Source organism: Sinocyclocheilus anshuiensis, unplaced genomic scaffold (assembly GCF_001515605.1).
Source record: "Sinocyclocheilus anshuiensis isolate Anshui unplaced genomic scaffold, SAMN03320099.WGS_v1.1 scaffold852, whole genome shotgun sequence".
NCBI lineage: Eukaryota > Metazoa > Chordata > Actinopteri > Cypriniformes > Cyprinidae > Sinocyclocheilus > Sinocyclocheilus anshuiensis.
Window position 1 is genome coordinate 80,707 of NW_015552578.1, and position 14,658 is coordinate 95,364.

Below are 14,658 nucleotides of genomic sequence, written 5' to 3' on the forward strand. Positions count from 1 at the left end.
GATATTTGGGTTAAACTGTTCTGGAACAGTGTTGTAAATACAATCTCCCAGTGGCATACAGTATTGGCAGTTTAGTGTTAAGTGAATAATTTACACCAAAACAAAAGATAACATCAATGCTTTTATGTCTGAAAACATTATTTTTGTTTCAAAAAGACGAAGCGGAGTCCAGCCCGGAGTTGTCACATGTCCTTCCGGACACGCACTGGATAGCTGGCCAATCACAGCACACCTCGCTTTTTCAGACCGATGAGCTTTGTAAAAATCGACGCGTTTCAGAAAGGTGGGGCATAGAGGACAAACAATAATGTACAGTATGTGGAAAATAATGTGTTTATGCGGTTTAAGGTTAAAAAAAACACATTTCATTACACCAAATACACAAAATAATGTTCTTTTTAGCAGCATCATATGACCCCTTTAAGTACCTTTCATGAATGTGGCTTAAAATAGGCTTAGTTAGTCGGAGACTACAGAATCCTGGGGCCTGTAACATGATGGTAGATGAACAAATTCAGAGTTAAAGGATTAGTTTCGAGTTGACGAAACCAAACCACTCCAGTCCAGCTTTGTTGGTACCATGATGCTGATCATCAACTTTCTTTGTCAACTCAGGCTTTGATCCTGAGTTTGTGGAGCACGTGCACATGAATATATGACATCACTGTCGAATAGCCAATCACGAGCCTTGGTTAAAGGTTAAAGGTTTTGCTACAGGTTAAGAGATTGAAGAATATGATGAATTTAAATGCATTTACAATGAAAAAAGTATTTGTTCATGAAAGAGGACAAATAAAAGGAATTATCTTGCTTTATCAGTGCAGTCACAAGTGAAACTTGTTATATACAGCGATAGAGACTCAAACATGTAAGGTCACATAGTAATTCTTAAAGCATTATCTATTGATTCTACAGCTTATTTATATTACATACCATCTGTATATATTAACATAAATTTAAAATAAATTATTTATAACTGATCAACTAAAATCGCTTGTGTTTAACGGATTAATAATAATATAAATAATATAATTATATAAATCATATAAAATAACTCTGAGTAATTATCATTAAAGCCAGAAATTTTTTTAGTACTAGTGACCTTTAATTTGGAGCAAGATAAACTGGGGGAGTGATTTTTTTGTATCAGACATGTGTCACTTTGCTCACATCTGATTGGTCCAATTTCAGTTTGAGATCTCTTACCCACAACATAACCTGCCCCGGAGCAGGTTAGCCGTGGAGTGCAAGTTACTATGGCAATGAACGCAGCTAAAAGCCAAGCCACTTTCATGGTACCTAAAACCCAGGATTGTTGCAAACGAAACTAAAACTTACCTGGCTAGCCAACTCATCTGGCTTCATGGTACAGGCCCCTGGAGTAAATGAAGTAAGCTTAAATGAGAACACCTGGGATAAGCCTGATTATGTTAAGTATAAGCACATGCCGTTGGTCTGATGGTGCTCATAAAAACCTGGAATGGACTCGAAAACATTATTATTGGTGTACATCTTGACACAAAACAATGGCAGAGGAAAAAATAATTCGTTCAAAAAGTTTTAGTGAGTATGAAAACAACACTATTGAAACAAATTGTGACAAACTATCCAGTTATTGAAAGTAAAATCCACACTACTGCTAGAGAGCAAAAGAAAAGGAGTGCTTGGAATGCAATTTGCAATGAATTCAAGGCAAATGAAAATGCAACCACAAGAACAATACAACAACTTCAGGTGAGATTTCTTCATTATTATCATTGCACATTTCTCATATTCATATTTTTGAGACAATTTATAATGAATGATATTTGCCTGTATAGACTCTGTGGACGAACCTTAAACTGGCTTTAAAAAGACAAAATGCAGAGATCAGAAGACAGCGATTTACTACTACTAGTGGTGGACCACCAAATAAAGACAAAACTGATGAATCGAGTGACTTGCTGTCTGGAATACAGCACCAGCAACCTTTGGATTGTATACCAGATGGTGATCACTTGAACCGTTCAGATGAAGAACTGAGCACAAATGGCATGTAAGAAAGAAACTGGTTACTTCCTTTGGCACATATATATTCCACTTTGTCAATCTTTATTCTTCTTTCATTCTAAGGATCATGTGAGTTTTTGTGCTTCTGTGTTTTTCTCCACAGAAAAAAAGCAATCTGAACAGGTTAACGAGCCAGAGCACAGTGAGTGTGTGCCCTCCACATCTGCTCTAGCATCCCTGAGAAAAGATGCTGCCACCACCTTTCAGCAGAGAACAAGCAAGATGACCATCCATGAAAAGTTAGCCAGAGAATTTCATGAGCAAAAAATGCAATGTCTGAAGAAGGAACATGAAATGAAAATAAGAATTCTACAGGTTGAATTGGATATGAAGTTGGAAGAAAGAGATATAATTGTCGCCTTACTGTATCTTTTTGGGATCATGTGTAAAAATGTGTAAAAAATAAATAATAATAAAAATAAACCTTTTGCCATTTAGATATTCATGAGTGAGAGTTTTTTTTTTATTACCACAAACTACATTTTCAACCAGTATTGGTTTAGTAACTTTTTAATTTTGTTGCACACTATTTTAATTTTGTACAGAACAAACATGATCAAGGCAAAATAAGCCATAATGAATACGTTCCATATTAAAATGCATCTCATCTAGCTGAAGTGCTGCAATGTGTAAGCAACTCTGTGTGCAAGTCCTCGTTGGTCATTGGCGGCCTCAGCCATGGGCACATCTGCTTCATCGTGATCTTCCATTGGAGGATCAGGACAGCAGCACTGCTTCAGGTAGTTGTGCAGCACCACTGTAGCAATGATGACCTTGCAGCATATTCTTGGCCTGAAACGAAGAGTATTGCGTAAACACTGGAATCGATTTTTCCATATTCCAAATATAAGCTCAACCAATGCCACTTGTTCGTATATGAGCTCTGTTGTATCTTTGCTGCTCGGCTGTTGTGGGATTTATGTATGGAGTGAATAAAAAGTTACTCTGACCATATCCATTGTCACCAAGTAGAAGTCCGCTATGCTGTCCTCTCAGAAACTGAGCACACAATGGAAAGTTTAGAAAAATCCTTGAATCGTGAGTTGAACCGTTTGCAAACTCTAAATTAGGTGTGCATACACCCTGAACGTTGACAGAAAACCAGTCAGGAGTTGATGGACACTTGATGGGAACATGACATTCATCTATACAGCCAATCGCACCTGGGAAGTGCCCATATTCATAGAATTGCACTTTATAGTTGGCTTGGTCAGCAGCATCAGGAAACTTTATGTAAAAACTCATAAACAAACTATTGATGAATACTACTACATAAATGAACTATTCTACACACAGTTGCTTCACTGGCACCACACAAATCACCAGTTTCACGATGAAAGGTCCCAGATGCCAAAAACCTCAATGTGAGCAGAACTTGGAGAGAACTGGGTAAAGGCCTTCCTCTCAGAGACAGACAGGAAAGTCTAGGCGTAAGCAAAGATATTAGCTCCAATGCATTTTCTTCGTACATACGAAAGTGGTCTTGAAAAGCTATGTCATCAAAGTAATGTAATGGATCACTCCTATCCACAAGTACTCTGGCTGGCCTCTGTTGTGCATGTTGGTTTTCAGGTTTCCAAACTTGCAGTCTTTGCACTTGACCTCTTGACAACTTATATGACGTATTTCCTGTATTTGGCCCAAGCGTTCAAGTGAGGATGAAGACCACAAGTGTGTGTCGAACTTTTCATTACCTGATGGGACACACTTATAGTATTGTAAAAATGCAAGTGTTTACATAGCTTTATTTTAATTTGAATTACTTTGCATTTTAAAATCAACTTCTAAATGTCTGTTCAGTAGTCCCTATAACATGACATAATTGTATAAAAACACTGTTTTTCTACCAAATTATATGTAATATCTAATTATTAATATTTAACGTACATTGGAAAGGTTTCCTTGACCTCTCGCGAGATCTCTGCAAAAAGTCTCATGATTTATTTCCAGAACATGATGCATGATGGGATACACTAAGCCTCAAATAGTGCTCCAGAGCGGTATTCGAGATAGTGTGGATTTAGTGTGCGTTAAGGGCACTGTGCTTTGCCATTTTTAAGACCTGGGACAGTCTTGCGCACTTACTTCCTGTTGCGGGCACGCGCTCTCAAGTGGCCAAGACCGCAAGTGTGGGTATTGTAACGGAATGACAGAGGCGTGAGGCGTGCGGATCCATATGCAAAGCTTTATTCATAGACATGGTCATACACAGGCAGGATCGAACACCAGCAAACAGGTATATTGAGGGCAAGAAACAAGAGCAGTCCAGTAAACTGGCGTGGATCGATCGACGGCTAACGTAATCCAGGGGGCAAGGCAAACGGATAATCCAAACAGACAGACAATAGTCCAAATGAGGGGCGAACAGAGTTCGAAACGGCAAGACAAGGGGTTAATCCAAGACAGGCGATAATTCCAGGGCAGGCGGCAGACTGACGAGACGAGATAAACAGGCTAAGATACAAGACTAGACTAAACTGGACTAGAAACACGTAAAGTTGCTATCGCTAACAGTGATATGCGCAAACAATACTCGGCCCGGAAGAGCATGTGAATGACTGTTATATAGGCCGTGTGATTGGTTTCTGGTGTGAGTGTAATCAGTGCAATGGAACATGGGAAATGTAGTCCAGGGTGATGTGTAACAGTCTGTGTGGTGTGAATCAATATAATGAGAAGGCGACATCTGGTGGCGAGCGGACGGAAGCTTACGGACAGGATTCATGACGGGTATCTGGACAAGGCACTGGTGTAACTAATGAAGCCCTTGATTAATTTAATCAGGTTTGCTTCTTGAGAGAACAAATTTGTAGCAGATTTGTGTTGTTGCGAGGGATTCTATTCAGGGGGTTGAATAATTTTGAGACTGCAGAATTAAAATATCCAGGTGTTGGCTTTGTTTGCGCTGCGCAGGTCGATCGGTGTATGACATCAAAGTACCGTGAGAGGTATAGAGAGCAGATGACTCCTTATGCTTTCGAATCGCTCTAGGGGTACTTTGATGTCATACACCGATCGGCCTGTGCAGCGCCGTTTCAAGTGAACACACCTAATATGTACGCGTATTTGCATCACTTTGATCGTTCTCTGTAGATCCCACCTACTCACACGCCACGATTGGTCGATTATGTACAATGCCTGCATGTTACTGGTCAAATTACTATTCGATCATTACCTTCAGCAAGTATGAAAACAGGAAAATAAAGCAGGCAATTTAGAAATCCTGTACAGGATATGTCCGGGAAAAAGGGCACGTATGGTCACCCTACTGTATGTTATTTGTGCCTTGTTGTCTGTAAACAGGCCATTGCATTGTTCAGCTGTTTCCCCTATAGTTCTGCTGAAACTCCAGAGTCTGAGCGATAGAACTAGAACTGGGAAATTTGTTCTCAAAACTTCAAAACTTTTAACTTCACAAAAATAAAATTATAAACTAATATAACATAGTAAATACTTTTTTTTTCTGGTGGATTTGCATCTAGGGTTTGAGTTTCTAATAAACTGGTTATTGCAACTGAACGGTTCACTCTTAAAAAGGGAAGATGAGGAGTAGGCTAACAACTGAATATGCTGTCATATTTTTTGCCAGTTGAAGAAAATGAAAAGGTAAGACTTTAATCAATGAACCATATTCTTTTATACGGCAAAAACTGTATTTTAAACAAAATCGCTTCTAAAAAAGAACATTGATCTTATTGATTTTAATGGTAAAGTCAGACCATATTATCCTTTCCATCCAATTCTTATAGAAGACAGATTTATTGATTTTCACTGTGTATCTGTTATTCATAGAGGACTAATACGGGGAGGAAAATTATGTTTGTAAATTAATTGAAATCTGAGAGTTTGATAGGTTATTAAAAGTAAGACTTATATAATCACATTTTAGCACATGTTATATACTGCCAATTTTAATAAAGATAACCTGTGAAAAATCACATTTCATTAACATTTAGAAGAAATTATTTTAACCATTTTAATTAAAGATTTCCATTCAGACAGTCAAAATCAACTGTTTTAAACTCATCATCAATTTAATACTTCAATGTAATGCACTTTAACCAAATAAAGCTGAAATTTGTTTTATTGCCTTTATGTTCTGGGAAGAAACCGAGATGAAATTGATGAATTCATTGACATAAAGATTCAGTTTCAGTTAATAAATGAAATAGCTAAATCTCTCTGCAGCCACAAATTTAATTTTGATCTACAAATTCTTTATGAGTTTAAAATTATAAGTTCTTTCTAATCCTGTAAATCGAAGAGCAAGATACTGGAGTTTATCCTTGATTGAGAATATCACAAATGCTCAGTAGATTATCATCAATTGAAAGCACTTCACAGTTACTTACATTCAGATAGAAGACTATATAAAGCTAAACGTTATTGATAGCGTTGGGCTTTTGATAGCTCTATAATTTATTCAATTAATCCTATACCGTATTATATTTGTTTTCTAATGTAAATTCTATGGTTTGGGAGAAAAATACTTTTATTTTGGTCTGGTGATGTGACGTCATAAGGCAGCGCAGCGCTCCTGCGTCTGTGATTCGGCTGAAGAAAGGTTTGTGGGTTTTTTTTATTTTATTTTATATAATTTAACGTGTTTAAATCAATACAACTCGTTAAAAGAATTGTATTTAAAATTGTGAAATTAAATATTAACAGGTGTAACACTGTAATACTTTTAGTGACATTTGTGTGTGTAAAGCGCATCCAGATACGAGTAACAGAAAAGGTGCGTCTCATTTCGCTCCCTGTATCGTGAATCAGTTTATCATAAACATGAATTCGGTCACTGACAACAAGTGAATGATGGAGAAACGGAGCTTTCGAAGCTCCGAGTCATATGAATCAATTGCATCGCGAAATGATTCAGTGATTCGAATCACTCGAACTAGCGCACGCTGACGTCACCTGCTGCTCAAAACTACAAACATGTGTAATGAAAACTTTTACAAACCAACTGCAACAGAGTGGAATCTATTAAATATAATCTAAAAATCAGTAAATACTAAATATAAATCTTAATACAAATGTGACCCTTTGTTTAGTTTGTGCTTTTATTAATTTGAGTGCTAGTTTTCATCATTTTTTGTCTTGTCAAGTTTAAGTCCATTAACTCTCTCTGACTCTGAACTCTCTCTTAACTCTCACTCTGACTGACTCCCTTACTAGTGCGCTGACTACTGAACTAGGGAGCAGACTGAGACGCACCCAGAGATTTAGTTTGGCATTTAGCCTACTTTTTCTTTCTGTTAATTCTTCTCATCTTAAACAGGACAAAGTGTCCAAACACACAGAAAAACTCCTGCTGAAGATAAAAAAATAATACAGAATTAGCCTAAACAAAACAATTATTTTGTGTAACATTAAACCCAATATCTACTTCTCATAAAAAAAAAACAATAAAAACATGAAGCAAATGATGACAATTTAGTTTTAACATTTGACATTTGTTGTCTGTGATTTGTTTTTCTACTCATCCCCAGAAGTGCCATACTAACATATTAACATAACTGAATGTAAATGGCAGTAAATGTTCATTACAAAAAGTAATAAGTCATATATCAGAAATACCAGCCTACTTATAAAATAATAAAACATTTCTCCAGCTGACACAGCTTGGTAGAGTCACTGCATGCTGTTTATCTTTGTTCTTCATTTAAAGATCTTTGGTGAGCAAATAATACAGTCAGTGACCAGTAACTTTATAATGAACTGCAGCATAATAAAATCAAACTGTTAATGTTTATGAGTGACAAACAGTTGATATCAAAGACCTAAGTAGTGCACTAAAGAAAAAAAACATCTGTTGTGCCTGTCACATCTTCTAACAGCATCAGTGGTAAATGTAGCATCAGAAGTTGATCTAGGATGAGTGTTTCTTCTCCTGGTCTGCATTTCTTAAAAGTATCGTAAGCCAAGTTGATCATAGAGACCATTTGTGGAAACAGGTCTACGATATACTTGCTTTTGGGAAACGCAGCCCTGAACTCATGTAGCAGCACACATGTGGGATCTTCTCCACATTAAGACACACAACATAACTGTGAGGAAAAAAACTCTCAATGGATTTTTACAGGGGATACTGAGACTAGCTTATATATAGCCGCTTTTCCACCGTTGGGCCGAACGGCTCTAAAGCCGCCTTTCCGCTTTCTCCGACATTTGGATATGATTGTCGCATTTCTCCCCTAGTGGCAGTTGCACAAAACTTTCAAATTGTTCATGAAGCAACCATTACCCTCAGCTTATTCACCATGGTAAAATAAATTATTTTAATGAATATAATGGATGTATGATTATATCCACAGAAAGGTCCCCCAAATAAAAACATAGTAGGTTTTATGGGGCTTATCAATGTTAACAATGATTTAAAGGGGTCATATGATGTTGCTAAAAAGAACATTATTTTGTGTATTTGGTGTAATGAAACCACATGTGGCGACTCCGGGCTGGACTCCGCTTCGTCCACGGTGAAAGCCGATCGACAGCGCGAAGTTGATATATTTCCTCAGCGACCAGCACGGATCAGCTCTAGGCAAAGACGAAGTGGATATCGTCCTCTTTTGGAAGGCCAAACAAAGTAGTTTCGGCGTAGATGGCGGTGACGGCAACAATACTACAGCGAGAATAAAAGTTATTATACTTTCTTTACGTGAACATTTGGGCGCCGTTATGCAAATCTTCCCACATCGTGACGTAGATATGTGGGGGTGTGTTAGAACGAGCCGTTTTAGGTAGGCGTGGTTGACTTAACTTTTATAAAGAATATCTCTTTGGATTTGAGACTTTAGTCTTTGCAACTTTACAGATCTTCTTTATGCACCAAGAGCTTGTAACACTCCAAAGAGAAAGGAAAAATTGAAATTGCATCATATGACCCCTTTAATAATTATAAAGTAATTATTTCTGACATTATATAAACTGTAATTTTACAGAAATAGTGTTTACAGAATAACATTAAAGTGGGAAAATATTGATAATTCTAACCTCATGCTTTTGTTTTGAATAGTTTTGATTAGAATACATCACTGATCGGAACTCCACGCAGCTCCCACACTACTCTCCATTGGAAATTAATGACTTACGTTATGTCACTTGTCGTTTGTCTGAGATAGTGGATAGGCAGCTTAAGAACGATAAGGAACGGTTCCGGCAGAATGCATGTAGTGACGTCGCCACTCAGGATCAGGCACTTGTTTATTGGGGGATTAAGATTTGTGAATATAGGAGGAACCACACTGCCTCCACAATTCAAATAAAGCAATGCAGCAGGAGTACAAGAATGAGAGCATCCATCATAAATTCTGCCAAGAAGAATTTGCTGGTTGGCCAAAAGAAGCACTTCATTACTTGAAATGTCTTCAACTGCAAGTGACCAGCAAGTACATTTACATGTACAGGTTTCTGCACTTGAGACTGCGGCACAGCGGGTAAGACTACTTGATGGACGTCACAACCATCAAACAAATCACAAATGGGCTTACATTCCTGTATTGTCATACCCTTATTGCTGAAGCAAACAGTTCCACCATCAGGCACTTGCTCATAGCTTAACACCACATGAGAACATGGAGCAAGGAAAGGGTCTGATCTCTGCACCCCACTTATTGGAGCTTCACTAATGTAAAGTTTGAGTGGGTTTTTATTCACATTAGTTCCTTTCATAATTTCAGGCTTGGTTATTTGCTCACATCTATAAGGGTTCAGAGGGGGGTTTGCAGGAGAGAGTTGGCTAGGTCAACACTGTTTCTGAACTTTTCCACCTGCAGTGGCTCACAGCAAGCTCGGGAGATGCAGACAAAGCATCACCAAAATTACAGTTGCTCACCACAATAGGTTGTTAGATTTTACTGTATTTGGCAGAGTAAAGGTTTGGGTGGCTCGTCAATTTATTAGATTTCTCTAATACATAAAATAAGTAAGCTTGACCAGAGTTCTTGTGGGGAGAAGAAGTTATTAAAAGTAGTATTAAAGCACAGATCTTCAGCAGCGACGTCAGCTTGTCGGCCTTCAAAATATCTTAACCCTTGTAAGAGTCCTAGCTTCTCCCAGAGTTCTGTCTGTGAGACAGAACTGGTCTGGGAAAAACCTGGTCACCTGCTAGATCATTCCCCAGTACAAGACCTACTCCTTCGAATGGTAAATAGAAACACACCGCAAGGTTGACTATCCCAGTCACATGGTCTGACTTCAAGTTGACCCGATGGAGAGGAACACGATCACACCCCATCTTATTACCACATATTAGTACTTCAGAACTGGTGTACAAATTCTGCGAGAAGGGAAGTAACTCCTTCAGGATTAAGGACTGTTCTGAACCAGTATCTCGCAAGATCACAACAGGTTGATGCTCCTTGTCAGACAAGGAAACAATACCAGTAAGGATAAAAGGCTGCATGGACTTATTCTTAATTACAGACATAGTTTGTACAAGAGCAACCTTCCTAGATTTACCATCAACATTTTTCTTTTTCCCAAGCATGGCACTCTGCAATTAAGTGATCTGTTTCTTGGCAGTAAAAACAGACCTGATGGCCTCATCCAGCAGGGACAGGCCTGCTGTCTGAATTAGCAACGAGCACAACGCACAAGAGAACACATGCGTTGAATCTCTTGTCACGGTGTTCATATGAGAAAATTGAGTGTTTGATGGCCGGAATGATGGAAATCCCTTTTGGTGTGTCAAGACAAATTCATCTGCCAATACACCAGCATCCAGTAGCGAGTTTACTTTTTGTTCATTAAGATGAACAACGACACCAAAAGCAACTTAAGAAACTGCTCAAAGGTAGTGGCCTTGCTGGAGAAACACCACTTTTCAAATAGGGCTCGTTTCTCTCGTGCAAATTCTACATGCGTCTGTTTTTCTGTTTTCGCATGCACTCTAAACTTCTGCCGATGAACTTTGGGGACCAACTCGTAGGCTTTGAGAACAGCGGCTTTAACAATCTCATAATCCAGACTCTACTCAATTGGTAACAATGCGCAAATCCCTTGAGCCTTACCCATCAAACTGCATTGTAGGAGCAGTGCCCACATATTCTTTGGCAACCTAAACTTTCTTGCAATGTGCTTGAAAGACTCACGAAAGGGAGGCACAAGCTTGATATATTTACTAAATTTGAATTTGGGATTTTTTTGTTCTACATCTGCACTAACAGGCACTAGGTGTGTGTGTGGGGGGGGTATCAAAATTATAACAAATTGTACTTTATGTGAAAATTGTTTTAAGTTAACTATTTTGTTTTAAAATCCTATTAAATGTTAAAAATAATGGCTTTCAATTAAACTGTAATGTTCAATTGCTATGATTAATGGCTAACATTGAGGGGGAAATGGATTTAATAGACACAGATCAGTAGCAGTATTGGTATCAATGATACTGGCCTTCCTTAATAATAGGCTACTTGGTAAAAAGCTACCATTAAACCACATATTTTAAATACACAGTCTTTGTTGTTTCTACATTAATGTGAAGATTCAATGTGAAATTATGACAATATAAATATATTATTATGCAATTAATTACAGAAAATGTGCAATTAATTAGTTTTTTTTTTTAATCAGTTGACAACACTAGTTCAAATGTTTTGATGTTTGTTGCTTTGTGCCATTAAACTGGTTTTAACTTGTATTTTTCTTATTTCACCTCAGACCTGATGGCACTGAAAGAGGAGAGTCAAGAACTGAATGAAACAGAAGAGAAAGATCAAAATGAGAAACATCATGGTTTCAAAACTGAAGAAAAATCGATTAGTTGCTCACAGAATGAAAATACTGCCTCACCAAAAAAAGCTCAAAAAACACAAACTACAAACCTTAATTCCTACATGAGAATCCATACAGGAGAGAGCTCTTTCACCTGCCAACAGTGTGGACAAACTTTCAATCAAAAAGAAAGCCTTGAAGTCCACATGAAAATTCACAATGAAAAGAAGCCATTCATATGCTCTCAGTGTGGAAAGTGTATTACACAGAAAAAAAACCTTAATGCCCACATGAGAACTCACACTGGAGAGAGACCTCACACCTGCAAACTGTGTGGGAAGAGTTTCACACGTAATGGAAACCTTAAGACTCACATGAGAATTCACACTGGAGAGAATCCATTTGTATGTGATCAGTGTGGAAAGAGTTTTAAGCAGAAAAAACAACTTTATACCCACATTAGAAGTCACACTGGAGAGAAGCCATTCACATGTGATCAGTGTGGAACGAGTTTCAGATATAAAGAAAACCTTAATAATCACATGAGAATTCATTTAAGAGAAAACCGTTTTAAATGTCATCAGTGCGAAAGGAGTTTCACAGAGAGGAAACATCTTAAGAATCATGTAATAATTCACATCGGAGAAAAGCCTTTCATGTGCCATCACTGTGGGAAGAGTTGCTCAAGAAAAGGACACCTCAAGGTTCACATCCGTGTTCACACTGGAGAGAAACCTTTCACCTGCCCTCAGTGTGGAAAGAGTTTCAGGTTTAAAGGAAACCTAAAGGCTCACATTAGAAGTCACACCGGAGAGAAGCCATTCACATGTCTTCAGTGTGAAATGAGTTTCCCAAAAAGCACAGACCTGAAACATCATTTGAAAACTCATTCTGGAAAGAAATTGCCATTTTCCTCAGTGTGACAAAGGGTTTAGAAAAAGGAGCAATTTCAACAATCCATTCTAAAAGACAATTCAATTTTGTTGGCCAGATAAAATGACAGATAAAGAAAAACGTAAATAAGAATTTTTCAGTGCACCAAAACACAAAGTACTAAAAGTCTCCATATTAAGGCAAAACATCTCTCCGCCAAACAAAACTGAACAAAATTACTTTTTTCCATTGGTTGTAGGTGTTTATTTTAGCTTATTGTTTAGTCAAGTTGATTTCAATTTAATGTTGTAATATCTGGATGAGATTACTGATTGTGGAGCCCTTGAAATACCAAGCAACTTTAAATTTATGATCAGGTAAAGCATGGAAATATTATTCAGCTCTGAAATATTATTTATCAGCACAGTTCATTCTTTGTTGTTTTTCAAGTAGCCTGTATGTACGTATTCTTAATGTAGGGCTGCACGATAAATCGAAATGGAATCGAGACAGAAGCTGCGATTGTCATGCGTATCTTTCAGTGAAGCACGGTTCTGTGATCAGCAGTAAATCTCCATCCAAAGGCCAGAGGGCGCTCTCGCGCTGAAACTCCAAATACGCCTCACAGAAGAAACCCAGAAAATGCCTATCGCTGCAGCTGAATAAACAGAAGATTCAACTGCTTTCATTGATTCAGGGTGACTAATAAACACACGACTACGGCAATATACGGTTTATCTGAGTTCTTATTATTATAATTTTCATTAAAATAAAGTATATTTATAATGCAATGCCTTTATCACTGCTTAAATACTATGAAATATGTTGCGTGCCTTATTCTGTGTAAGAAGCCACATCATCTCACAGAAGGATTTATTTCAAACACTCGACTGACGTTATGAAGTGAGTTTGGAGTAAAAATATGTTAATCAAAATGCGCATGACAATCGCATTCGATTAATTGTGCAGCCCTAACTTAATGTTTCCTTTCCAATTAATTTGGTGCAATAAACAGTTTTGTTCCTTTATACATTGTCTTGCTTGTTAATTATATATTACAGAAAGTATTTTAAAGAATTTATTCATTCTCCACACTGCTTGTAGGCTTGAGGGATGCTGGAGCCGATCCCATATCTAGGGCTGAAGACAGGGAAAGTCCATGGACAAATGGCCAGTCAATCACAGGGCTAACTGTATTTAAAGGGATAGTTCACCCAAAAATTAAAGTTCTGTCGTCATTTACACACTCTTATGATGATCCAAACCCATAAGACTTTTGGTCATCTTCAAAACAAAAAAAATATTATATAATGATGTCTCGGTCACACAGTCTGCTCTATAACACATCCTCAATCTCAAGACTCTGCTTCATAAAATGTGTTTTGAGGTCAGTTTTATAATCATGTATGGATGTGAAGGATGGAGTTCCAAAGTGTGTGAGCAGATGTGCAGAAACCCCAGTTAATCTGAACACTGAGCTCACAGAGTCAGAGGAATTGAGTGTGTAATCTGGGCTGTAGGGACAATTGAGATCTGAGATATACACAGGAGCAAGACTGTAATGGCCTTTGAATGTGCTGAAGTGAAGCGTCTGAAACGTCTCCCATTCTCAGTCGTTCTGCGACTGAATAAATGCACTTCTTGTCAAGAGAAAAAGTGACAGAAGCAGCAGCTGTGAGTGGGGTGGCCAACCCTAGCCCTGCACCTGCGTTAATTGTGTTAAATATTTTTTTAAGTATTAAACTGAAAAAAAGTAATTGCCTGCGTTAACGCGCTAATTTTGACACCACTATTAATTATCTGTAATTATCGATCTGTAATATCAATGACTTCTGGAGGCACCTCTTTTAGTAGCTTACATACCTGCAAACTAGTCGATTTTCTGCAAAATGTGCCGTTTTGAATCGAAATATGTGACCATGGACCACAAAACCAGTCATAAGGGTCAATTTTTTTGAATTGAGATTTATAAATCATCTGAAAGCGGAATAAATTAGCTTTCCGTTGATGTATGGTTTG

At 37.7% G+C, this 14,658-nt stretch overlaps 1 protein-coding gene across 1 annotated transcript; it reads left to right on the top strand.

Annotated features, from left to right (window-relative positions):
* The first annotated feature begins 11,718 nt into the window (after positions 1-11,718).
* Positions 11,719-12,984, top strand: LOC107665210 (gastrula zinc finger protein XlCGF8.2DB-like). The gene has a single exon (XM_016455996.1). It carries the CDS (start codon positions 11,889-11,891, stop codon positions 12,687-12,689), a length of 801 nt encoding a protein of 266 aa, XP_016311482.1. The 5' UTR covers positions 11,719-11,888; the 3' UTR covers positions 12,690-12,984.
* Positions 12,985-14,658: the final 1,674 nt, after the last annotated feature.

What these genes read in the sequence shown, in the direction of transcription:
- LOC107665210 (XM_016455996.1), top strand. Translation starts at nt 11,889, where the DNA reads ATGAGAATCCATACAGGAGAGAGCTCTTTCACCTGCCAACAGTGTGGA.